At 40.1% G+C, this 26188-nt stretch overlaps 2 protein-coding genes across 3 annotated transcripts; one reads left to right on the top strand and one right to left on the bottom strand.

Moving 5' to 3' along the window:
* Positions 1 to 1983: 1983 nt before the first annotated feature.
* sqor (sulfide quinone oxidoreductase) lies at positions 1984 to 8505 on the bottom strand. Of its 2 annotated transcripts, none has more exons than XM_073471589.1 (10): positions 8369 to 8505; positions 7664 to 7862; positions 7306 to 7476; positions 7101 to 7154; positions 6808 to 7002; positions 6502 to 6711; positions 6152 to 6335; positions 4058 to 4125; positions 3767 to 3945; positions 1984 to 3663 (listed from the first exon to the last, which is right to left on the bottom strand). In XM_073471589.1, the coding sequence occupies exons 2-10, from the start codon at positions 7859 to 7861 to the stop codon at positions 3606 to 3608; spliced, it is 1317 nt and encodes a 438-aa protein (XP_073327690.1). In that variant the 5' UTR covers position 7862; positions 8369 to 8505; the 3' UTR covers positions 1984 to 3605. The 2 variants fall into 2 exon arrangements, with proteins under 2 accessions (XP_073327690.1, XP_073327691.1); XM_073471590.1 differs by having other exon boundaries at positions 7664 to 7866; positions 8369 to 8504.
* Positions 8506 to 12401: 3896 nt separating this feature from the next.
* atp8b4 (ATPase phospholipid transporting 8B4) lies at positions 12402 to 26072 on the top strand. Its single transcript, XM_073471818.1, has 27 exons — positions 12402 to 12444; positions 15740 to 15798; positions 15888 to 16001; positions 16087 to 16185; positions 16426 to 16487; positions 16621 to 16693; positions 16948 to 17018; positions 17195 to 17274; positions 17365 to 17523; positions 17634 to 17722; positions 17863 to 18059; positions 18173 to 18381; positions 18513 to 18556; positions 18625 to 18790; positions 18878 to 19066; positions 19367 to 19482; positions 20246 to 20410; positions 20495 to 20606; positions 20694 to 20799; positions 21469 to 21610; positions 22023 to 22206; positions 22818 to 23041; positions 23641 to 23724; positions 24645 to 24872; positions 24955 to 25093; positions 25183 to 25313; positions 25767 to 26072. Exons 1-27 carry the CDS (start codon positions 12414 to 12416, stop codon positions 26070 to 26072), a joined length of 3579 nt encoding a protein of 1192 aa, XP_073327919.1. The 5' UTR covers positions 12402 to 12413.
* The last annotated feature ends 116 nt before the right edge of the window (positions 26073 to 26188 follow it).

Raw genomic sequence — 26188 nt, 5'->3', positions numbered from 1 at the left:
CACCCATCGAGGGACGAACAGAACCCTTATCAAATTCTAGCTGAAGTCCAGAACGTTCGTCCCGCCTCCTCCACCTCTCGACCAATCAAAAGCAGCTATGATAAAGCACTTCAGGGTCAGCGTGGATTTTAATCGGCCCTAATGGACTTTACGTACTAGTCGCCCTGTAATATACTCTCAACATTTTAATGTAACGTCCTCGACTTAAAAGCATATTTACAAACTAAACTTGAACTTGCAGTTGATTCCCTTTGTTTCAAAACCTAGCAGCGAAAACGGAAGACGACTGCTAACTGCGAGTAACAATTTACGTGAATGCAACACTTTGTGTAAACAATGCAGGACGTGATTGTCATAGTGTGGTTGCAGTGTTTATTCACATGTGCCAACACAGGTTTATGTCAATGAAATAGTGGCAGACAGTCTTAGATATACCTTACTAAGCTAAAAATGTGAGCAGGTTTGAACAAGTGCCAATTAATGCATATTATAAACTTTAGACCTAGCATACTACATTGTAAATCTCTGCAAGTCCAAAGGGCTAAGAATGCATCCACCTCTTGAGTTGATTTTCAGATACTGTCAGGTGAAACACTGTTACCAGCTCATATTCTGGGCTGTTCTCACTCAACATCAGACTAACAGCACCGACCAGACTCAAAGCAGCTGACAGAAATACTGACAACCAGTGATGCAATGTAACTAAGTACATTTACTCAAGTACTGATGGACTTAAGTACAGTTTTAAGGTACTTGTACTTTACTTGAGTATTTCCAATTTCTGCTGCTTGACTTCCACTCCACTACATTTTGGAGGCAAATTCGTACTTATTTACTATTTGCTAACTTTAGTTACTAGTTACTTTTCAGATTGCATTTATTTAATCAACCACCAGATATATATATAAAAAAAAAAGGATTCTGATAATCAGAAAAATGCTGAATATTGGAGCCAATAATTGACTTTCACTTGGACCAAAGTAATATTTTAACATACTATCTTTACTTTTACTCAAGTACGTCTTTTTGGGTACTACACTGCTGACAACCAAGAATCAGATCAATTTAAAGGCATTAGTTCATCTCTGCAGCATGTGCTGATATTTAAAATGACACCGATTTGGGGCGCTCTAATTACAGATTAAAAATAGCCTATAAAACCATAATTAATAATATATGCCTAATCATGAAATATAAATAAAACTTCACACTTACTTCCCCCCTCTGACTCATATTTGGGATAAATTCTACATTAAATAATACCATCAGCCTATCCTTAAATGTGATGATTTTAATCAAATTGCACCTACGAAGAAGCCGCCATGAAACAATAGCTTACAACATACCCCCTGACATAATATATGTACATAAAAATCAAACCCAGTATACATTTTAAAAAAAGAAAAATAATTAAGACAATAATGCAACAGCAAATTCTCAGCCAATGTTCAGGCTCTAAGAGGCTGGCTTATACCACAATGAAATGAACTGGCTGCATGGAGGGCAGTAATGATTATCTGTCAACAGGCTCAACTCTGCTATGTAGGCCTAGTGTACATGGGAACAAATCCTCAGAACCATAAAACCAAATGTCATCAGCAGGACAGAAAATCTTCCACTAATTATGATTTCTTCCAGATCGTACAACATGCTTTTTCAGTTTGCATGAAGTGTTATCCTGCTGATGACTTTTGAAAGAAAAAGGCAATCATCAATCTGAAAACAATATGGTAAAGCTATGGGAGTTGTTCAGCTATTGAGCTAGAACTTGCAAAAACCTGTCATTAAATTATATTACAGCCTAATGGTAGAGTAAACATAGTCCACATGTACAGCCAACTTAGTAGTACACACAATTCACATAAGACCTGGAGTGATCATATTTATCATATTTATCAGGGCCCTCAGAGAAATTAATTATTTCAGAAACACTATTAGATTAAGTGCAACAGGGCTGAAATGATTATACTGATTATGCATGTATGATTTGTCATCAACATTTTAAATTTTTATTCCAAAATCATAATTACAGTATGTTTATAAGCACTCACAGTCATTTGACAATTTTAGAATAATGATTTTTTTTTTTGTAATCATACAACCATGAATGTAGCACTTACTGCACAGCCACCTCTAACCAGCTCTGATAGAAAGATAATCACTATGTACAAAACTATATGTCTGATGTTTATATGTAAGAAAAGCACTTGTGGTTGTTTACACGAGAATGGTCAAATTCCCTAAGACCACTCATACAAATGATCAACACAATACTGTGAAAAACACACGTTTACAGACTGAATGTGTGAGACAGACCTGAGGACCCACATAATATGATAATGGGACTTTTCACCAATATACAAAAAAAAGTGTAATAATCACAAAAAGAGTGTATTTGTACGCTTTGCTTATCATCACAACACACTACATGATTGGTAGGCAATGATTATGGCCAATATACTGCAAAAACAAAGAACCACCTAAGTGTTCTAAAACATTCACATTTCAAACTATTAATTTACCCTTTGCCACAATTTAAAAAAAGGGTCAATTTGGGTCAGTTTATTGGATATACGTGGGTGGCATGGAGTATACACCGATCAGGCATAACATTATGACCACCTGCCTAATATTGTGAAGGTTGTGCAGCCAAAACAGCTCTGACCTGTCAAGACATGGACTTAAGACCTCTGAGGGTGTCCTGTGGTGTCTGGCACCAGGGCGTTTTATAGTGGATCCTCTGGGTCCTGTATGTTGGGGGTGGGGCCTCCATGGATCAGAACTGCTCTAGCATGTCTTACAGATGCTTGATCAGATTGGGATCTGGGGAATTTGGATGCCCGGTCAACACCTTGGACCCTTTATTGTGTTCCTCGAGCTGTTCCTGAGCAGTGTTTGTGGTGTGTCAGGGCACATTGTCCTGCTGGGGGGCCACTGCCATCGGGTAGTGTTGTTGTGATGAGGGGGTGTACATGGTCCACAACAGTGTTTGGATGGGTGGTGCGTGTCAAGTGGCATTCACATGAACGCCAGCACCCAAGGTTTCCCAGCAGAACATCGCATTGTGATGAGATGATCAATGTTATTCACGTCACCTGCCAGTGGTTTTAATGTTGTGGCTGATCGGTGTATACTCTGCAGCAATGAGTTGAATAAACTTGAAGACCCTTAGACTTTGGACTCGGGTGAAATCTACTGGCTCATAAAAAAACACATTGCGGGTTTAAAAATGAGGTTAATGAAACCAACGAGACCTTATATTCAGTATGTCGACATAAAAACCAAAAACTGACCTATAAGCAGGTAAAAGCTACATAGAACTGTGGCGTTAAGTGTTCATGTTCAGTGTTTTCTGCACTACGAGCAACTATTTCTTATTACAGGGAATCATTCCATGGTCAGTTCAAGGCACCACTTAGTAACTGTAGGTTAACTAAACCTACGTTGATACATTTTGACGTTAACCTGATCAAATTTGTTATTTGTCATGATGTCTACACCCTAAATAGCCAAATTATGTTTTCACCCCTTTAAGAGAAGGATAGATTTAAATGTGCTACTTCTTCCCCTAAAACTTTAGGGAATGTAAATAATTACTGACGGTTTCATTTCATCCCAAGATGAAGGAGTTTCCTGTATGGTCCTGGTCCACCCCACAGGCCCCTGATATAAGAAAAATAAAGAACATTAGTAAAATGTGGTTGAAGATGTGGTACAATACTTCATCACCAACTATTAACATGATGTTAATTAACTATAGACATACTTTAGAAGCCCATGCCAATAGAGGTGAGGCATCAAATCAGCCTTCATGTGGTACATGATTCTTCTTTCTTTGGCTTGGTTGATGGGGAAGGTTTCTAGTGGCTGTCCATCGTAGTCAAACTCTGCCAGAATTACTGTGTTGTAGCTTGTAACCAACGGACATGAGGTGTAACCATCATACTGTAAACAAGGAGATTACTGATTATAATTTAATCCCGTGGAGAAATCAAAACATTCTTCAGAATCAATAAGACGGTTCATAGATCACAGTTGGTGTTTATCTGCCACGTACCTTCTTATCTGGCTTCTCATTTTTCAGTACTTTGCTGATGGTTCTGTTCAAGATACCAGACTGTGCAGCTGAGAATGAGAAAACAAGTGGAAATTCTCTATTTTTAGGAATTTGGAAGACAAACACTATGTCCGAAAAGTCCATACTATGATAGCTCTATATAGTATGTACTGTATTGCATGCTGTCACTGCAAGTTTAACACAATTTTTTTTGAGACACAACTTTGAAAACATGCTAGTGGCCTCATGGGGCTGTAGTGCAACACAGCAGAGAGATAAATTGTTGGGCAGATAAAGAATGGAGAGGCAACCTTGTTTCAGCAAATAATATAAAGTCTGACATTATGTGTTGCAAAACAAAATGCAAGATTTTTGCTATCAATCCATGCATATTCATTTTCTTCTTATCATTTCATATGGGGTAGCAGCGGGCTGAGCCCACACTGAACAGACTGATCAGGTCACTAGTCTATCACTGAGCTGTTACTCACATACAGACACTCACATCCGTGGACTATTTAGAGACTTTATTTCACCTCAAGGGCGCGTCTATGGACTGTGGACCCAGAGGAAAACAGGGTAAACATTCAAACTTAACAACAGTGGCGTAGCACAAAAATGTGGGCCGCATACATACTGTATACCACCTCACCCCTCTTCTACTATTAATCCCTCGATTGTCATGCCTGTACAGAGAGTCCCCAGTCGGCCTGGCAATCTGAGGCGAAGATTTTCTTACCGTGAGGCAGCATTGCTAACCAATGAACCACTGTGTTGCCTTGCCATGCTTTTAACCTAATCCAAAGTTTATCTTCTGTACGGTAGCCACAATATTGTCAGATTTGAGGTGCATTCAGGTCCATGTAATCCATGTAAAATGTGTCAACATTGAATTGAGATTGTCTGACAAAAGCAAACAGAAGTTAGTCTACACTCTACTTAAAGCATTTTTACGTTTTAATTAGGAGAAGTTTGTTATGGCAACACGTCCTTTTATCAGATGAGAAAGCTGTTTGAGTTCTAGTTCAACTGATGTAATGAATACATTTCATCACTAGGGGGCTCACTGAGGTAGGACATGAAGGGAAGACAAGGCACCCTCATCTCAACTGCAATCAGTCTCTACTTTACTTGGTCATCTTAGGTTAGAATGTTAAAACACAACTTTAGCTTTAATCTTAAAATTCAGTTGGGATTAACAGAGATTGGGTCATTATTTTTCAGCCATTTTGCTTAAAATTAAAATGGTGGCATTGAATTACCTAAATAAATAATACATATGAGATTCATCCCGTGGGGAGCCTGAGCATCTGTTCCACATGTGACAGCTATTCACTCAATAATTTTTAAGATATTTTCCTCAGCATCGAGGTTGATAGATGGATTGATTGACATTGTCAACCCTACAGGGGGCTAAAGGATAGGCCATTTGCCAATATCCCCAAAAACCTCCATCTTTTCCAGTCTAACATTGGCAGTTATGCTACAGCCACTAATGTTGCTGAAAACACAAACATAACCCACAGTGAAAAAAGAACAGCATTTAGCATGACATACCTTGCACAAATACACTGAATGTTAACATGATGAGTATGATAAGGCCTAATTCTTTACAGCAGTCAGATTGCAGTTGTACAGGGAGTGATAGTGATAAGTACTGATTGATAACCTGAGTCATCATTGGTGATGAAATTGCCATGAACTTCCCATCATTTCATCGAGACTTAACAGAGAGGAAATGGCCCAAACACAGGAAATTTGAATTAGCTAGGGTTACACTTTTTCACAATGTGTTTGTGTCAAGCGCAAAGACATTTCTTTGTCACTGAAATGCTACAATCAAACTCAAACACAAAGTTAGATAATGAGATAGTGTCAGGTACTCCTGAGAACTGTCCCTAAATGGTGAGCATCACAGGGTGTGGTGTATGGTTTTACAGTCTTGTGTAAATATGTTATTATGCAACACACTAAACTTACAAAATGAACAAGCAGTTAACTAGAGATAAAACAATATGGGTGTATGCAGCAACAGAGTGCTTTCCAGTATTGCGTTGATACAATGTTCAAACCGATAACATGATAATCACTTACCTACTGCAGCGCCCGTTTTGGCTGTGGGCAGGTTGGTACAGTCTCCGATCCCAAACACATTTGGATACCTCTTATGTTGGAGATTGTCTTTGTTGACATCCAACCAGCCAGCCTCATCTGCCAGCAGACTGCCTTTGATCACCAAATTGGGTCCCATTGGAGGTGTGACATGAAGCATTTCATACTAAATGGCAAATGGGACCAAAGACAAAAAAATATATTATTTTTAAGGATTTAAAGAGGAAGGAAATTACATAGCACATGGTGGAACAGGCTACCCATTGTACAAAGCAGTCAATATGATACAACTGGAATTTAAAGTTACTGCTGAAGTACAATAACACAGTTACCTCAATGACTTTGGTTTCGCCTGGTTTGTCAAGATTTTCAAACACAGCTTCTTGCTTGTCTGCCCGCACTTCTATCAGATTTTGCCTCAGGTTCACCTGAAGGTCACGCTGTTTCACAATATCCCACAAGGACTCAGCATATTTCTTTATCCCAAAGAGCACAGGGAGTGATGTGTTGTACATGACATTAGCCTTGGACCTTTTTCCTGTCTTGGACAGAAACATAAAATCTTATTTAAGTTTGTAGAACCACACTTGATAATGGCAAAATTAATCAATCAAGTATCATTACAAAACTATAAGTACCTTTCTGAGGTAGGCATCTGATAGGTACATGATCTTCTGTGGAGCTCCAGCACACTTCACAGGAGTGTTCGGGAACGTGAACACAGCGTTGCCCTCTTTGAAGTTCTGCAGTGCTCTCCACGTTTTCTCCACAGTTTCGACCGAGTAGTTTGACCCAATATTTGGATGTTCAAATCCCTCTGGCAGTCCTTTGATCTACAATTAAATTTCCTAGGATGTAACTTAATTCATATACGCACTGGAAAAGGTTTACACGGTGTAGGTAGCAATGAATGAACCGAGCCTTACTTCACCTTCTCATAATGGAGTTGTAAACCAAGAGCCACAATCAAATACTCATAGGAGATCTGTAATGTAAAAGAAAGATAAGTGAGGCGGGATGCACACAGATCATTATATAATTTAAAATAATCTTCAAACTGTCACTCAATGCCACACTGGTGGATGAAGCATTATTAATACACACTGTCAGATAAAAGTTTCCTCAGGCAAACATACTTCAGCCCCATCGTCTGTGCGGACGGTATTTGTGTCTGGATTTATTTCCTGAACTTTAGATTTCACCCACTTCACTCCAGATGGCATAACACTTGCAGTGGAACGGCCTGATGAAGCTACAGTTTTTGCGCCAGCACCAACCAGGGTCCATATTGGTTGATAGTAGTGCATCTGAAAGAAAAAAGAAAAGTTCTGAGACGCTAGCTTCACATGAAAAAATGGAAAATATTGTTTGTGAGGAGCTGACACATAAAATGCAAAAATAAAATCACAGTTTCTATAATTTCTTTGTACTGGGTTCCACTTATACACAAACTGAGGTGTGGCAAATTGAAATCATGATCTACTGGATCCTTGCCTCACTGGGCTCCACAACAGCCACATTCTCAGCTCCAAACATCCTCTTCATCCGTGCGCTCATGGTAATACCCCCACTTCCTCCTCCAAGCACCAGCATTTTGTAATGCTGTTTGGCAGAGGCAGGGCTGCTCGTGTGAAGATTAGAGATAGCCATGGCTGTGGGGTGGCACTGCCTCAGACGACGCAGTGCAGCCATTCTGTCTGAACAAAAAGGACAAGTCATTTTGGTTGGCAGCAATGCAGACACACTGACCAGAACTGAAACATAATATGTCCATATTTATATAATGACTTTCAGAGGTGGAAAGTAGCCTCACTGCTTTTAATGAGGAATGTAAATAACCCAAGGGAGGTTTCAAAGTCAGATTACTTCTCTGAGTAGATTTAAAACATCTTTTCATCAGCTTAAATATGCATAATAACAGATAATAACAGGCAGTGCTTTAACATCAGTGACAGATTTTGACTTTTCAGTCTATGCCCTGGTTAACTTACACCTAATGATAATGTTATAGTAAGGTTCCTTATTTTTGGTGTTGACATCCTCTTTTGTGAAGCCTAATCTGAGCTGAACAGCTACTGCTGCATACTGCGCAATGAGCCGTCTGAGCCTCCATAACAATCATTCCTGTACACGCGCAGACCTGACAAAATGACATTTAGGCACAGTTTCGCACTGTAACGTCGAAAAACACACACTTACCTCCACCAGAACTACTGTTAACCACGCGTTTTGATGACAAAATCAGGACGCGACACAGGGGAAGTCAGCCCGGACTGGCCCAACAACCTGTGTGAAGTGTTGACCTGCTGTGAACCTGAAGTCGTCTCCTGTGAGGGACGAACCACCGGAACCGCTGTCGAATTCTAGTTGAAGTTCAGAGCGTTGGCCCCGCCTCCTCCACCGCTCGACCAATCAAAAGCGCCAGTTTAGGGCACTTCAGGGTGGGCGTGGATTTTTAAATGGCCCTAACGGAGAGCAAGTAACCGATGTCCTGGTATACACTCTAAAGCTTGTTTACAAAGTAAACTTGAACTTAAAGTTGCTCCTCTTTGTTTCCAAACTTAGCAGCGAAACGGATTGCGGCTGCTACTGTAAGTGGCAATGTGGAAATACTAATTTCCAGTTTTACGTGAATGCAACACTTTGTAGAAACAATGCAGAACGTCACTTCCATTGAAACAACTTTAGTTCCTGCAGGAGCAGAAAAGTGTGGCTGCAGTTTTTATTTATGACTTTCCCAAACATGTCCAGACAGATTTATATCACAGTCTTAAACAGTGATGGAATGTAACCGAGTACGGTGACTTAAGTAGTTCATGCAGGCCAGAGTCCTGATATTTTCTATAGGTTTGTGATGTAAAACGTAGGTGTTAACTTGAATTATAATTTCCCGACACATAATGCAGTGTTATTGGAGAATGAGCCACTATGTGCCATAAACGAATAAACAACCATGTCCTTTGGAACTGTTTAATCCTATTGTAATGAAAACGTCAGGCGGTTTTATTTTTACTAGAGCTCAGCCTCACCCTCTACACACCTGTGCATGTATTACACAGTAAACACACACCAGTTATACCTTGAACAGGAAATGTAAGAGTGAAAGAAAGAAGACAAGACAAGAGAGAATAAACTGATATTGTGAAAAACAGAGTTGCAGCATTCACCTAAACAACTGAAGTAGTCTGTCACGGCCCTGCTGGGCATCTGCAATACAAAAAGCAGGAAAGGCAAACAGCTCAACAGCCACAAGAGGCATGGCCGTCACAAGACAAAAACATACAGCTTGTCCGGTGTAATACAAGTCTCTGAAATACCAGAGATCGCAAATTGATTTGAAAAGATATTATTATCACCTAGATGCATGGTCGAGCTAGTGCACCATTTAGACAGGGTGCTTGTGAACATTTTTAGCTTAGCAGCTACAGTGAAGATTTCTGCTTATGAAAGGGTCCAAAGTTTTTAATGTTTTAAAATCAGTATGCCATCTCTGGGCATCCGGAGACTTAGATTTTGCCAGACATGCTGTAGGGAGCTATGTTAGGTTTTTTTTTCCAGTTGGTTGTTTTTTACTTTTAAAACAAGTCCCCATCTACTTCAGTTGTTTAGCAGAATGCTGCAACATTGTTTTGCTGTGAAGCTCCAAAAATGTTTTCTGGACTACGAAACTTCACCGACTTTCCATCAGCATGGTGGTGAGTAGATGGTTACTGATTTTTCATTTTTAGATGAACTTATCCTCTCAGGCAGGGGTTTTCAAAATTAGATATGATATAATATATGTTTTTTATATAATGTCAGGGGTCCGGAGCAATCAGCGATAACAAGTTAACATTTAGCCCAATCAGTTGATTAACATCACATTACATCTCATGTCTTAAGTAATTAGAGTGCTGTGGGATGACGTATTTTTGTAGGCTATCCCGGAAGTTAGCATGGCCCAAAAAACCCTATGAGATTTTTGAATTATTTTTTGAATTATTTTGGATAATGCTTAAGCATTTTGTATAGTCTCATTTAGCCACTTGTTAGCAACCTCCGTTTTTAAAGCTTTATAATTCATTTGTGTGACATTTAATGATTTCTTTTTTATGTCCTAGAACAAAATACGCAAAAATCTTGCGCCTGTGGTCACCACACACCTTATTTCAGGCATTTAGCCGAAAACCAATTCAAAAAACTAATTGACTTTGAGACAGGGAACCGGAAGTGCGAAAAATGCTAACTGACTTCCGGGTTTTAGGACTTATTACTACACCACTCTATTTGCTAACCCATAAAAATGCTGTTTAGTTTTAATATAGTTTTTTGATTGTTTTTTATATAAATGTAACCTGCATTTCATCACTTAAGTATTTATTTAGTGCTCCTCAGAAAAGCGTGATTAGTCAGAGAGAGATGTGACTGCAGCACACACACACACACGCACGCACGCACGCACGCTCCCGCAGCCTCAGCTCCATGTTGGTGAGCAGTCATCAGTGTATCTCTCTCTCTCTGAACAGCCTGATTGCTTCTTGTTGCCTGCCTGCACCGCCTTCACAGTCTACACCGTCTGCAGTCTTCTTACTCACCGCAGCACCTGCATCAGTCCACCCATGCCTGGTGATACTTGTTTGTTTTGTTTTACTTAGGAGGAGGATGACAGCTTCTACTGCGGATAAATATGATGCTTGGAAATAAATGATCGCCACTGAACGACAGGATACATGGCGACAACACAAGACTGCGCCTGTGACAAACTTGTGCAAGGTAAGAAACATAAAGAAAACCCTACATTACATACTGTATTTAACACGTAAAGGACTACATGCTACTACACACCTTGTTTAGGGGTTGTTTTGCTCACCTGGGATCTTCTGCTAAGGAGACGCTGTTCACTGGGGACGCAGCTGCTTACACAGCAAGAGTTTAAATTAAGTTGCTCCTCTGAACAGAAAAGAAACAAGACACCACTCTGCTTTGTGTGTGGCTGCCTCAGATGTGACACCAAAGCATAGCTGCATGTAATGCTACATGTAATGGTTGCTGACAAAACACAATAGGATATATAGTAATGATGGATTAATAATGAATTCAGTAAATAATGATGAAATGTAATGCTCACACTGACTCAATCCTCCTCATTCACTTCGTGTCCCCGCTGCAGCTTCACACTTTTTATTGTAGATGGTAAATGATGGTTTATTCCAGAAATATTCACATCCTTTATTTAAAGATATATTATGTAGCAATTCTGCATTAAAATGTCAAAAAAGGGACTTGACCTTTGTATTATATTTTGTTGAGTTGTGTACTTACATTATTCCAAGTGTTTCCAACAATGTTCAAATCCAGAGAAATCCGTCAGTGTCCTAAAGGTAACAGTGCATTTCATGTGGCTGAGCGAGACTAAACTTAACACCAATAAAACTTAACCAACTTTACCAAAACATTGCCTCATCTGTCAACATTTGTGCCTGAGTCACATGGTTGTTTAATGGTGGTTTGATGGCAGCAGGAACATTAGTGTTTAATTGCGTTACTCAAGCAGAGTTTATCGCCTGCCCAATTGACTTTATTGTACATTAGCGATAAGATAACGTTTGTGGGCAACAGCACACACCTGTGGATCGACAGGTGTGTAGAAGACCATTGGCTGACAAAATCAGGAGAAAAAAAACAACTCCTGCACGCTGTTCACCTCACTTGAAATTCATTTTAATAATGACGTTTCGGTACAAAGAACTTCATCAGATTATTTTACAAGACAATAGGGGAGACCATCTTAAATAGGTGTGTACCGAAACATTGTCATTAAAATTCAATCCCAATAGTCAAAAATAATGTCTGAGCTCTCCTCCCGTCAGTGAACAGCTCTGGATCAGAGCAGAATCCGAAGTGACTCCAGGTGTTTATTCTCCAGAGGGTCTGGCTCTGATCCAGAATCTCTAACCGGCTCTAAGCACATGAGCGGCGGCTCTTGCTCCCCCGCTCCACGAGGCCCTCACCACTCAGCGAACATCTTTTGTTTTGTTTTGATAGAGAGCCCCCTGGTTGCAGAAGCTACATATTGTACATTTAAATGTTGACAAAACATAATAGAATGATTAATGATAGATAAATAAATACATATATAAGTACAAAGAAGCATGAAATTTAAATATGTAGGTGAGTCTACTTGAGTAAATGTACCAATTTATTAGTTACCACCTCATATTTCTTCATGTCACTTAGGGAAACTCTCAGGAGGTCCCCGGGGAAGATGGCATTCTGGAGGAGAAATACTCACATTGGTAAGAATTTTTTTTTTTCTACTTCTAAAATGATGAAACAACAGAAAAAAATCTGTTTGGTGTGGAGGGTAAGGTGTTGCAGGTTTGAATTGTGTAAATGATCCTATCCTGGTGCAGTGCTCTGGTTTAGAGAGATACAATGACACAGTAGTCTCTGTCTCTCTGGACATGCGTGTTGTTAATGTGTGTGCATGTGTGTGTCACCTGAAGCATCCTGTAATCAGTATCTGCCTCACACACAGATGGAGGTGACCTTGAGCTTGCAGGAACGGACTCAGATGTTTCCAATTTTCAAGTAGATTAAAGACAGTCTGTAGTCTTCCTTTTGGGCAGAAACATTTCCCGTAGCTTCTGACACTCATCTGAAAGCTTCCTGGATCAATGTTAGACTCTGGAGAAATATGCTCTGAATTATTGTGAATCAATAGTTTGCTGAAATAAAAAGCTCCTCCAGAAAAAAGTCTGTTAAAAGACGGCGATAACTTGGTGCTGTACTACAAAGACATTATTGCATTTACACGTCTTCTAATTAAATGTGTAAGTAGACCAAAGTCTTTGAACAACAAAAGGCTTTCTTAATAATTAATTGTCATAGTAACTGATAGCAGGACGAGGCCAGTCTGTTGTGTGGGAAGGTCTATCCTGTTGCAGCTCTGTGCATGTGTGTTATGCATAATTCAACAATGATTTAACCTCATTTGGAAACAGCAGATCCAGCAGAGTGCTCCTGCAGGCATTGCTCTGTGCAGGAAGTTTAGAGTGCTTTGATAAATGGTTTCATCATCTTGCAGGTGACCGGTGTTTATTGTGTTGTTTGCGAGTGAAAATCTTCACTTTTATAAAGCACGTCGGAGCATGATAATGAACCTTGACGTAAGAGCCGTGAGATGAATGCCAAAGTTGTAATTAAGTCTTCAGTTCAGAAGGGTCAGGCTCACACTCTTATAGTTTATATGATATCAAATCCATAGAGAGGAGGCCTTCCGGTGTCCGCCATGGGACCTTATTTTGGAAAAATGTGTACAGTAGTCGATCATCAGAGACAAATACATTTCCGATCCCGTTTGAATCGTGCCATGAATCACACATATGTTTTTTGTCAATTTAAAAGATAATTTGCAAGTTAAGAAAGTCACAGTTTTTCATACAAATTGTAAAATATATATGTCACTTCTGTGACCTAGCTGATATGCGAAACGGCTCTGTAAGTTCTCAGTAATGGGTTTTGGTGAGCGTTTAATTTTAACAGTAATTTAGTTTTGGCTTGAGACTTACATTTTTTAGAAAGCCTACAGGCAATAAGTGAGCATTTGGGAGGCAGGGGCGGTTTAATGAAAGACAATATCAAGTTGCATCGATGGAAAACGTAAGATCCAGTGTTTTTGGAGCTTGATTCAAAATATATGTAATGTTTCTTTATTTTTGAACATTGTTTTTCAAATCCGTCTCTTGTGAATCCCTTCACTTAATGAAAGTGTAATACAAGATTGCACCAGGAAATGGGAAATAGGCAATAATCTCAGTCTGTTGAAATAAGTGCCCAAGAGGGAGACACTGAAATTGGAAGAGGACGAGAGGAAATAACAAATATATTACTCAAGTCAAGAACCAAATTGTCCTGCGTCTGAGAGTCAGTAAAACAGGTTGTGGACTCACATAAGCATTTAAGGTAAACGTGTAGTATCAGTTTGCTCAAATGACGGTTCACAGCTGTACTGTAGGCAGTCAGAACACAACCAGAACAGGCAGGCAGTAAAGAGAAAAGATAAAACAAAAGTGGGCCGCTGCAGCTCCGATGGCACAATAGACAATCTGTCAGGAAGCAAGAGGGGAGGTACTGTAAATGTGCCGAGGAGCTAATGAGGGAGCAGGTGTGCAGGTGGGTGTGGAGATCAGGTGATGTGGAAATAAGGGAATACGCTGATCCCTACTCACCTCATTTTCTCATCCTAATTAATACCAAAGTCTCTCACATTTCCATAAACTGTAATGAAGCGGTGGGGACTTATTTTCATTGTATATGATAAAGACAGAGGAGAAGAAGGAGCCATCTCTCAAGAAAATTAAAATTCAGCATGCATTGTTTCTGCTGAGACCTTCTGAGGACTCTGACTTCACCCCCTGACTGTATACTTTAATTGCAAAGCTGCTACGCTTGGCAACATGGCTCAAAGTGCTTCAGTGAACTAAAGAAAACCCCTAAACTGTACTGCAGTGGTACAAAGAAATTCAAAATGTCCCCCAAATGTAAACACTGCTATTTTAAAATGAGCTGACAAATTCACAACACCTGGATAAACTTTAGATTTAGTGGTATGTCCCCTCACAAGTACTGATACTAAGATTGTGCATCTGTAAATCTCCTTAGGCCTACGTAAATCAAAACTGATTAAAGGAGCAGTTCACCCAAAAAATGATCATCATCGTCATTATCTATTCAGCCTCATGATGATGAAAAGTTGGGTGAAGTTTCGTAAGCAAAACAGCGTTGCATTCTGCTAAACAACTGATGTAGATGGGGACACCCCCGATGCGCGATCAAGTCTCAGGGTGAGCGTAACGCTTTTGGCTTTGCCATTTTGATCATTAAACTTTAAAAGAAGATGAGTTAAGTTGAATAATTTTGTGAGAAATGAAAAAATGACTTGTTGCAGTCGACCTGATGCACTGTGGTGCTGCTACACTCTCATTCATCGGCACTCATTATGTTCCTCTTGGGAGCGGCTGAGCCTCGTGCAACATCTAGTGGTGAAAGTCGGTTTTGCCTCTCTGCTCCGCTCTTACGCCTTATATCAAACCGGTTTGAAAATTCTTAAATTGGCCCAACCCTACTGGGATTCTGCAGACTTGGATTACACTGAACAACATTTTAGGTTTTTTTTTCCCATTTTAAAATAAGTCCCCATCTTCTTCAGCTGTTCACGAGAATACTGCAATGCTCTTTTGCTGTGAAGCTCCAGAAATGTTTTGTGAACTATGAAACTTCACCTGACTTTCCATTAGCACGAAGGTGAGAAGTGACTCAATTGTCATTTTTAGGTGAACTTATCCTTTAATGCTGCACCACTGTACTGTGCTGCTGTTTCTGCTGTTCGACTGGAGAGAGAGCTGTGTACCAGCAGTCCCTTCAAGTTCATGGAGTTGTAGTTACATGGTGAATTTGACAGCTAGTTGCAGAACTAAGTCAGAAGAGGACAAAAACATCAAGGAATTAAGCTTTTCTTTTTTTTTTTTTATTTATGTGTAATTTTATCAACTTGTCTCCCAATAATGACCATGTGTTCTCTGTATGTAGAGAAAGAGCGCCATGTGAAAGCCAATGCTTGGGACTACAATGACAAGTTCTGTTATGCTGTGAGTAGACCTTAAAGTTACATTCAGCTGCTTTACCCACATGTGTAGTCTTTAGCATTTCATCAACTTCTAACTGTGTGGTTCTTCAGGACAATCACATCAAAACCTCAAAGTACAACGTCTTCACCTTCCTGCCCATCAACTTGTTCGAGCAGTTCCAGAGGGTGGCAAATGGTTATTTCTTAGTGCTGTTGATACTGCAGGTAGGAGAAACTGTGTTTGTGGGCATGTATTTGCTTTAATGATGTAGTTTTTTGAGTAGGCTAACCTGCTTTTCTTTCCACGCAGTTAATTCCAGAGATTTCCTCTCTGTCCTGGTTCACAACCATCGTGCCTTTGGTGTTGGTGCTGCTGATCACGGCTGTCAAGGATGCCACAGATGACTATGTTAGTTCAGCTTTTTACAGCTCTTCTGAATGCTGCTCTTTTGTCTTGCATGCTAAAAATGTTTTTTTAAATTCAATCCAATCAGAATAAATGTTATCTAAGTACGTTTCTGCAAAATCAGAGATAAGTTAAAACCTTTTCTTTATGTTGCAATTTGATGTTTGTTTAGGTCAAAGAAACATTAACAGAAACATTAACTGTTAACATTATATCCTGGTGACTGGGCTGTCTAACTTTCAGTTTAGATATAAGAGCGATCAGCAAGTCAACAACCGCCAGTCTCAGGTTCTCATCAGGGGAAGGTACTTCATCACTTTGCTCTGTCTTTCACTTGTAGATGGTTTGTGTAACTGCTGTAAAGCCAAATCACATTTGCAAATGATTATATATTGTATGTTCTAGGACATTTATGTGGTTTAATTATGAATTTTAAAGTTTGCAGAATGAAAAATGGATGAACGTTCGCGTGGGAGACATCATCAAACTAGAGAATAATCAGTTTGTTGCTGTGAGTAAACTGCTCTGTTGTGATGGATTATGATTCATTGAGAGTAGAGTGACTTTTTCAGTTTTTGCAGCCTTCGTTCGATTATGTCTGTCTTGTTCACACATAAGAGAGAAAATAGTCAGCAAAGGTTAGCAGTTAAAGATTTCCTCTGGGAGATTTAGAAGCTGCAGAGTGCTCTCACAGGTTCAGTGGTGCAGAGATTGATTTATTGCTTTTTCTCACCACTGAGGGTTTCATATTGGTTTTACACACAGGCAGACATCCTCCTTCTCTGTAGTAGTGAGCCCTATGGACTGTGCTATATAGAGACCGCAGAGCTGGATGGGTAAGTGCTTCACTCGTTGTGTGAAGTAAAACTGGAGAAAATCTAAACTGCCATTAAACACATCATCATCACATGAGATTATGATTCTTGTAGTTTAATGTGACTAAAACATCGTTTCCTGTGGAATATTTCTCTGTTTTTATGTCATTATAGTTTTTCTATTTCTGCCCTAACAGAGAGACGAATCTGAAAGTTCGTCAGGCTTTAACCGTCACCTCTGATTTGGGAGATATTACAAAACTGATGGACTTTGATGGTGAGATGAGTATTTTGTTGTGCACGTCTGTGAAGTTTCTCTAAGACTGATGGCTGATGTTGGTAAGGCTGCCTTTGCTTTCCTCCCCAGGGGAAGTCATTTGTGAACCACCAAACAACAAGCTGGATAAATTTACGGGAACCTTATACTGGAGAGACAATAAGTACCCCCTGGATAATGACAACATGCTGCTGCGAGGCTGTGTGCTCAGAAACACTGAGTGGTGCTTTGGAATTGTTATCTTTGCTGGTACGATTCTCCTCATCCATTAGCCGCGTATAATGTTCCTTCTTTTTCTCCGACCAGCTCATAAACCCGTTAATGTTCTTTCAACACTAATACTTGTTTCCATTCAACAGGGTTGCAAACCAAACTGATGCAGAACTGCGGAAGGACGACATTTAAAAGGACAAGTATTGACAGACTGATGAACACTTTGGTCTTGTGGGTAAGCTATTTTTCTGCCTTTATTTCACAAATGTTATATTATATTATATACATAACAATCGTTTTATTTCTATAAAAAATAAACTGATTTAATAGGCATATTTTTTCAAAGTGAACATAAAATGATGATCTGTATTTCAGATCTTTGCCTTCCTCATTTGTATGGGAGTCGTTTTGGCCATTGGAAACACCGTCTGGGAGAGCTGGATTGGCAGAAACTTCCAGGTGTTTCTGCCGTGGGATGAGTCTCAGAGCAGTGCTGTTTTCTCTGGCTTCCTCGCCTTCTGGTCCTACATCATCATCCTCAACACTGTTGTGCCCATTTCACTTTATGTCAGGTAAGGAAATACAGCAAACACAAGGTTAAAAAATTAACCACTGTTTCTTATCAACAAGTCACTTTTTTCAATCTATGGTTCAAAGTGATGTACAATAAAATGCTTTCCTTCAGCGTGGAGGTTCTGCGGCTCGGTCACAGCTACTTCATTAACTGGGACCGGAAGATGTACCACAGTCAGACGGACACTGTGGCAGAAGCTCGCACCACCACCCTGAACGAGGAGCTGGGTCAGGTTGAGTTCATCTTCTCCGACAAGACGGGCACCCTCACCCAGAACATCATGGTGTTCAGCAAGTGCTCCATTAACGGACAGACGTATGGTATGGAGCTTTCTGTAACTCTTTAAAAACTTGAATACTATAACTAGGACTGCATTTTGGATTGGACAGAGTTATATTTCTGTAATGTTTCACACGATATTTAAGTAATTTTTTATCTTTTTCTTTCTCAGGTGATGTCTATAATGAATTTGACCAGAAGGTGGAAATAACAGAAGTAAGTCAAGCTAAACAAGCGCAAATTCTTAACTCTGTAAAAACACTAATAATAACATTGGTCTTCAGAAAACAGCCTGCGTGGACTTTTCCTTCAACCCTCTGTGTGACAGAAGGTTTAAGTTTTACGACAGCACCCTGGTTGAAGCCATTAAACTGGAGGATCCTGCAGTGCAGGAGTTCTTCAGACTGCTGGCTCTGTGTCACACTGTCATGCCAGAGGAGAAGAGTGAAGGTAAACTGTGCACATGATCCAGTTGTAGCACCAGAAATAACTGAGTTTATAAAAGTGGTTCTGATTGATGTTTCTGTTAACATGAAGGACATTTGGTGTACCAGGCCCAGTCACCTGACGAGGGAGCCTTGGTCACTGCAGCAAGAAACTTTGGGTTTGTCTTCCGGGCCCGAACCCCCGAGACCATCACACTGTGTGAGATGGGACGAGCTGTCACCTACCAGCTGCTGGCCATACTGGACTTCAACAACGTGCGCAAGAGAATGAGTGTCATTGGTTAGGTCTTCACTTATAACAGCAATGCTCCATTTAGCTTTCAAGTAATCAACATGACACCATGTCTACATTCATTATTTAGAAGTTTACTGCATGTATCAAAATACCCAACAGCAAGCCTGACTTCATATTTAACATTATTAGTGAGAACTCTGACTATTAGTGATAAATCTTCATTTTTCTTAGAATAGCATGAAGTAAACTGTCTCTGTGTGCATGCTTCTGGTGTATTAGTTGTGTGTATGCAGGACGAGTTTGAGCAAAAAAGTAACGCTGTGCTCTCTGGTTGTGTTTTCATAGTGAGAAATCCACAGGGCCAGATTAAACTCTACTCTAAAGGAGCTGACACTGTTATCTTCGATCGTCTGGATCCATCCAGTGAAGACTTCATGTACACTACCTCAGAACACCTCAGTGTAAGTGTTCAGACTCAAGCGCACTATACATTTAAAGGGCAAGACTGGCAGAAAGAGAGCGGCCTTGGTCGAGTGAGCTAGAGAGTGAATAAAGAGAGGGATTGGCATTGGCGAGAACAAACAGTGAACAGAAAAAAAAAAAATGATTGTTTCATCGCGGTTATGTTCTGAAGCACAAATAAACGCACACTCACCTCCACATCATCCTCAAGATTTTGTTGGAATGCTGCCGCAGTGTATGTGTGTGTTGCTCACCCAGCCCTCGGTCAAACAGACACACAGACTTGCAGCTCTTTATGACAGACTCAAAGCAGAGAAGAGAAATGGAAACTATGTTATCACTGAGTCATGAAGTTAGCGCTGTTATTGACTGTAGGCTAGACAACATTTCCCAAAGGTTGACAACCAGAAACTTCCCGAACACAGCAGAAGACTAAGAATATACTCTCAGAAGGTAGAGTCTCTGCAGATACACATAATGCCTGCACTTCTAATGGGTCAAAGAGGATTTGGAGGGATTACTTTTGTATGAGTCTGTACATTTTTATTCAGAAAAATCCTGCATAATGTATATTTAAGCATCTGTATTTATAGTCTAATAAAAATCAATTAAAACCCCAAACCAAAGTTACCAAATACGTACACGTTGCTTAGCTGGATTGTATTAGTGCCTCTATGAACACATGTTCACCTACAGTGCCATTGTTTCGCTGCACACTGCAGCTGTTATGGGTGTTTGCCTTCTGATAATTTTCTTCTACAGGAATTTGCTGGAGAAGGGCTTCGAACATTAGCTCTGGCTTACAAAGATCTTGATGAAGATGATTTCGAAGTTTGGATGAAGAAGCTTCTGTTCGCCAGCACCGTAATTGAGAACCGCGAGGATCAGCTGGGGGCTCTCTACGAGGAGATCGAGCAGGGCTTGAAGGTAACATTGACCTCCTTTTGTTTAGATTCATGAGGCGTTCAAACTCATTTAACCCCTGCAGACTAACTGCAATTCTTGTTGAAGCTTCTAGGAGCCACAGCAATTGAGGACAAACTGCAAGAAGGAGTCCCAGAAACTATCGCCTGTCTAAATCTAGCCGACATCAAGATCTGGGTTCTCACAGGAGACAAACTAGGTAAGATAGTTCACCTTATTTGTCTTTGACCAGAAAAACTGATACTGTGAAAAACTACGGAGATGTAAACTGTTTAAAACATTTCAGAAACAGCGATGAACATCGGCTACTCCTGTAACATGCTGCGAGACGACATGAATGAGGTGTTTGTTATCTCTGGGCACACAGTGCAGGAGGTGCAGCAGCAGCTCAGGTGACACAATGATCTCTGTACTTTCACCGCCACTCACACAACAGTCGATATTCTCAGAACAACTGAAACTGAAAATCTTAGAGTATAAAATCTTGAAATTTCAGTGCCTTTAAGTATTATTGTATCCAGCTGATTCAGACAATTCTGTCATTCAGACAAAAACACATTTTCTTCTTGTTCCTACAGTTGAATGTTTGAGCTTCACTGTGTAGAAAGAAGTATATGCAGAGTTAAACTGAACAACACTGCCCCCGACACTATTGTGCTGGTGTTTCATCGCAGTATCCTGGGTTTAGCTGCGTCCAAGACAATTGTGATTTAGAAGTATAAACAAGTATAAACAAGCCAGAGCGTATTTCTCCACATAACAGAATGAGAAATGCTTCAGTCTGACCTTTATCCAGCGCTGTGGGGATAAGTTGGAATATGTGACTCATCCTAATATTCAATACAGCGTGGAAACTTGAAGCCTCCAGTGCACATACACTGAGAATGGACTTCACAGTCAAGCACTTTTTTGTCATATTCATATATTCTGGATTCTTTAATGACAGAGAAGGAATATGTGATATTTTAAGATTTTTAATGTGGTGAGCCATATCAGACACATCAGACCTGCATATTTTTCTTTAATAAAGCGTGTCTTAACTCTAGCTTCTCTGTCCTCAGGAGCGCAAAAGAGCACATTCTGGGCCTGAGTCAAGTTGGCAGTACAGGCGATGTTGAGAAGACAGATATTTTTCTCCATGACTCTGTGTTTGAAGAAACCATCATCGCAGAGTACGCATTAGTCATCAATGGACACAGCTTGGTAAGATACTCAAACATGTAACATTCTCTAGCACTTTCCTTCGTTGGAAAAATAAATCTATCTTCTGTTTTGCTTGTTTTTATTTTGACCCTGATGCCTGCAGGTTGTATTTTGTTAAATGGTTGTTGTGATGCCGCTGCTGACTCTGGCAGCTCCGTGTGTGATGCTGACTGTGCTGAGTCTGTAATGAGCAGAGAGCTGCTGTGCCACTGGGGGCCCTTGGCTCTATTACAGGTTTTCATTAAGATCCATTTCCTCACAGAGGAGCTGCGCCTCGAGTCATGTGTATGATGCACAACAAGTCGGTGGAAATGTTACAGTGAGTTGTTGCTTGGTGTCGCCTCTGCAGGGAGTTGTTATGTCATGGTAATGATGAGGTTTAACAGGTGTGAGGTATGTGGTTTCACCGCAGGCTCACGCTCTGGAGCCGCTGCTGGAGCACATCCTGCTCGACGTGGCCTGTTTGTGTAAAACAGTCATCTGCTGCCGGGTCACTCCGATGCAGAAAGCCCAGGTGGTGGAGCTGGTGAAGAGGCACAAGAGGGCCGTCACCTTGGCTATTGGAGATGGAGCCAATGACGTCAGCATGATCAAGAGTAAGTCTCGGGATTGATGGGTCTTCTTCATCCACTTAAGGGTAAGATGACACACTGAAACAGCAACTTTGGGAACAGCAGCATGAAGCATCCGAGTCACGTATTACCATTACATTTGAGTCACAGAGCATTGCTTCTCATTTTCCAACAACACATATACCTATACACATAGGTGACTTCTTAACTTCCCATACCCCCTCTCCTTCCCTGAGTAGCATAGATATTGTTGGAGTCGTTTAGCTGAATATGTCAAGTCTCATCTGCCTGACTCATTGATCCTTTATCTGACTGTGTAAGTTTGTGCAAGCTCTGTCAGCTTATGGTATGCCGTGCTGCAGCTGTACCTGACCGTTCAAGACAATTTACTCATGCTAAAGCCTGATCAGTTTTTTTGACCACCCATTGTATATTCACAGATACGTTTGAGTTACAGATATTTGTGTGTTTCTCAAATCATCAGACTACAAAATAAAGCTGTTAACTTGGATTAAAAGAATCAACCAATTTTAAAGTGACATTTAGATTTGTCATTTTTAATATGGTGAATATTTCAGTAATTATTCAATGATGGTTAATATTTTTCATTTCATTTCATTGTGTTTCTTCCTCAGCTGCTCACATCGGTGTGGGTATCAGCGGTCAGGAGGGGATGCAGGCTGTTCTGGCCTCAGATTACTCCTTCGCTCAGTTTCGGTACCTGCAGCGGCTCCTCCTGGTGCATGGCCGCTGGTCCTACTTCCGCATGTGCAACTTCCTGTGCTACTTCTTCTACAAGAACTTTGCCTTCACACTGGTTCACTTCTGGTACGGCTTCTTCTGTGGTTTCTCAGCTCAGGTAAGAATACTGTGATATGTAAGCAGAGCTGTATGATATCTTGAGTTTCTCCTTTTAATGCTGAGCTGAAAAGATAGATAAACTATATTTTGTTCATCATACTTGTTTATTGCTCTTGATTTCCATGTTTTTACTGTTTTTTTTTGTTTTATGATTCATTATTATTGCCCATGTAGCCCCTTGTAAATCTGGTTTTAAACAGCGCTAAGGAGATACATTTTATTATTATTTATTTATTAACCATGTACATCAACAATCCCATTTCATAGAAAAAAACTGAAAAACAGTTGATTGGCTCTTATCTCCTTTTTCCTGATGGTCATTGCCTTAGTCGAATTTCTGATTATTTGAACTGAAATACACATTTTTTCACGTATTTCACCTTTTGCACAGGAAATAAAATTATTCTTCATTCTTATTGCATCTTTTTGCATCTTAAGAGCCTTATCTACTGTCAGTTTGCAGGCAACTTCACTATGAAATGGGGCTGATGATTTTGGCTACACACAGCTAACACTTTCTTTAGAAAAGCCGGGATTAAAGAGCACAAACCGCCTCACAGTTTTTTAATCATGTATGTATCTGTTGTCTTTCCACAGACTGTGTATGACCAGTGGTTTATCACCCTCTTCAATATAGTCTACACGTCTCTACCAGTCCTGGCAATGGGACTTTTTGATCAGGTAATACTGTTAAATAAAGCACTGACGTATATCTTTTTAAAGAAACTCTTTATTTCTAATTTTGGACTTAAGTCCATTTACCTTTCCAGAAGCCATCTTATATGTTACTTTTTGTTTTTCTTTTCAAGATACTGTCAAGTCATACAGGTGAATATCTCATCACTGTAGACCTCTTTAACATGTCATGATTAATAAACTCCCCAAAGATATCTTAATATCTAACCCTACAGTTTGTACCAGACATCTGACTCAAGTCAAGTATCCAGTCTTTACAAAGAGAAAAGACGAGGTTAGTACCTGTCTAATAATGATAGTATTGACCAATTCATCTAACCTGTTGTAACAAGAGGTATGACAAAGCATTTAATTTGTATTATAGTTATGTATTCGATATTCAGTGAAAGAAATGTAATAAATCAAAAAACGAATAACTTTATCACAATTTATTTGCTTATTTCTTCTCCATTCCAAAAAATATTTCCTCCCTATTATTTGTGAACAATAAAATGCTGAGAACAAGACTCCAAAAAACATTAAAACTAAACTGACAACATAAAATTAACACAGACATCAACAGTCAAGTCTCTTCCAAGTCTAAATTGAGTCTCAAGTCGTTTATTTTCTCTCAAGTCAAGTTGCAAATCATAAAAACAGTGACTTGACTTGACTGGACTGGACTGGACTCGACCCGAATACAACTCACATTATCATTCAAGTTCACATCTCTGGTTGGTAGGACTGTAAATTTAACTTACAGCATGTGTGACTGGAACCCCTAACCTGATCAACCCTCATCAGTATATGATATCATATACTACATTTTCCAAAAACTAACATCAAGCACTTCCTTCACTACTTCTACCAATATATCATAATATAACAAATCCCAGAACACTCACGATGTCTCTGTTTTCTTGAAGGATGTTGATGACCGGAACAGCCTTCGCTACCCGTGCCTGTACAAACCCGGCCAGCAGAACCTCCTCTTCAACAAGCGCCAGTTTTTCCTGTGCACGCTGCAGGGGATGGGCACCTCGTTCCTGCTCTTCTTCATTCCTTACGGAGCCTTCTCTGCCATGATAAAAGAGGACCAACAAGCGTTTGCTGTCACCATAGCAACATCCTTGGTCATTGTCGTAAGCGTTCAGGTAAGAGTATAAACGGAACAAAGGAGACAAAAACAGCTCTGTTGGTGAGACAGATGATTGTGATGCATGTTTCTGTTCCCAGATTGGACTCAACAAACACTACTGGACAGCTATCAATCAGCTCTTCATATGGGGCAGCATCACAGTGTACTTCGCCATATTATTTGCTATGCAAAGTGACGGCATGTTTGGCATCTTCACAAGTAATTTCCCATTTGTAGGTAAGTTTGCCTCAGTTGGGTTTGTGTGAAGAAATAAAACCGATGCATCGAAGTTGAGTCTACATAAATTTACATTTGTGTTTTTTCAGGCACGGCACGTAACTGTCTCTCAGAGCTGAGCGTGTGGTTGGTGATTCTGCTCACCACTGTGGTGTGTGTTGTGCCCGGCTTAGCTGTCAGCTTCCTGAGAGTAGACCTCTTCCCAACTCTAACAGATAAGGTACAATAACGTCAATGCATTTACAGTGTTTGTAAACGCTTCATCAACGTTTCTCCCATGGTTGTATGCCGGTTGTGGAAAATACCTAAATGTATTTAGTCAAGTATAGTTTGTCAAGTATAGTTTGGAAAAAATGATGATCAGCTTATAAAATACAGTTAAAGACTTTTAAACTAGCTCCACCTCAAGCAGCTACAATGGTAAAATGCTGCTTACACATTGATGCATCAGTAGTAGTAATAATATATCAGTCACAGGGGGTGCTTTATGCTTTTACTTCTGATACTTAAAGTACATTTTCCTAATAATACTTATGTATTTTTACTTACTTTTAAGCAGGATTTTATATAAAAAACATTTACTGGTAATGGAGTATTCTTACTGCTACTTTCACTGACCTAAATTAAAAGGAAAGAAAAAGTAGCTTTTCCTCCCACTGCTGTATTTTGACAGGTTCGTCATCTACAACAGTCCAGAAAGAGGGAAGGACCTCAGGGGCAGAACCTGAGGCGAGTACGCAGGACAAGCTCCCGTCGCTCGGCCTACGCCTTCTCCCACCAACAGGGCTACGGAGAGCTGATCACCTCGGGCAAAAACATGAGGATGAGCACAGTGTCTTCTGCTCGCTCCCCTGGAAGAACGCCACACAGCTCAAACTGGATAGAAAACATGTTGAAGAGAAAGAATGAAGTGTCCTGCATCTCTGATGAAAGCAGCGACGGAGCAAAACAGACTCCGAAGCAACAGCACAGAGACTGAACTCCACTGACAGATACGGTACTCACTGCAGGATACCAAGCACAAGGTATGAGTGTCCTTCATTTGAGTGAATTTATGCTCAAATCCAACAACACAGACGTACCTCATTTTTTATT

Source organism: Pagrus major, chromosome 8 (genome assembly GCF_040436345.1).
Source record: "Pagrus major chromosome 8, Pma_NU_1.0".
Taxonomy (NCBI): domain Eukaryota; kingdom Metazoa; phylum Chordata; class Actinopteri; order Spariformes; family Sparidae; genus Pagrus; species Pagrus major.
Note: the sequence above shows the minus strand (reverse complement) of the source record. Positions and strands in the feature narration are given on the sequence as shown.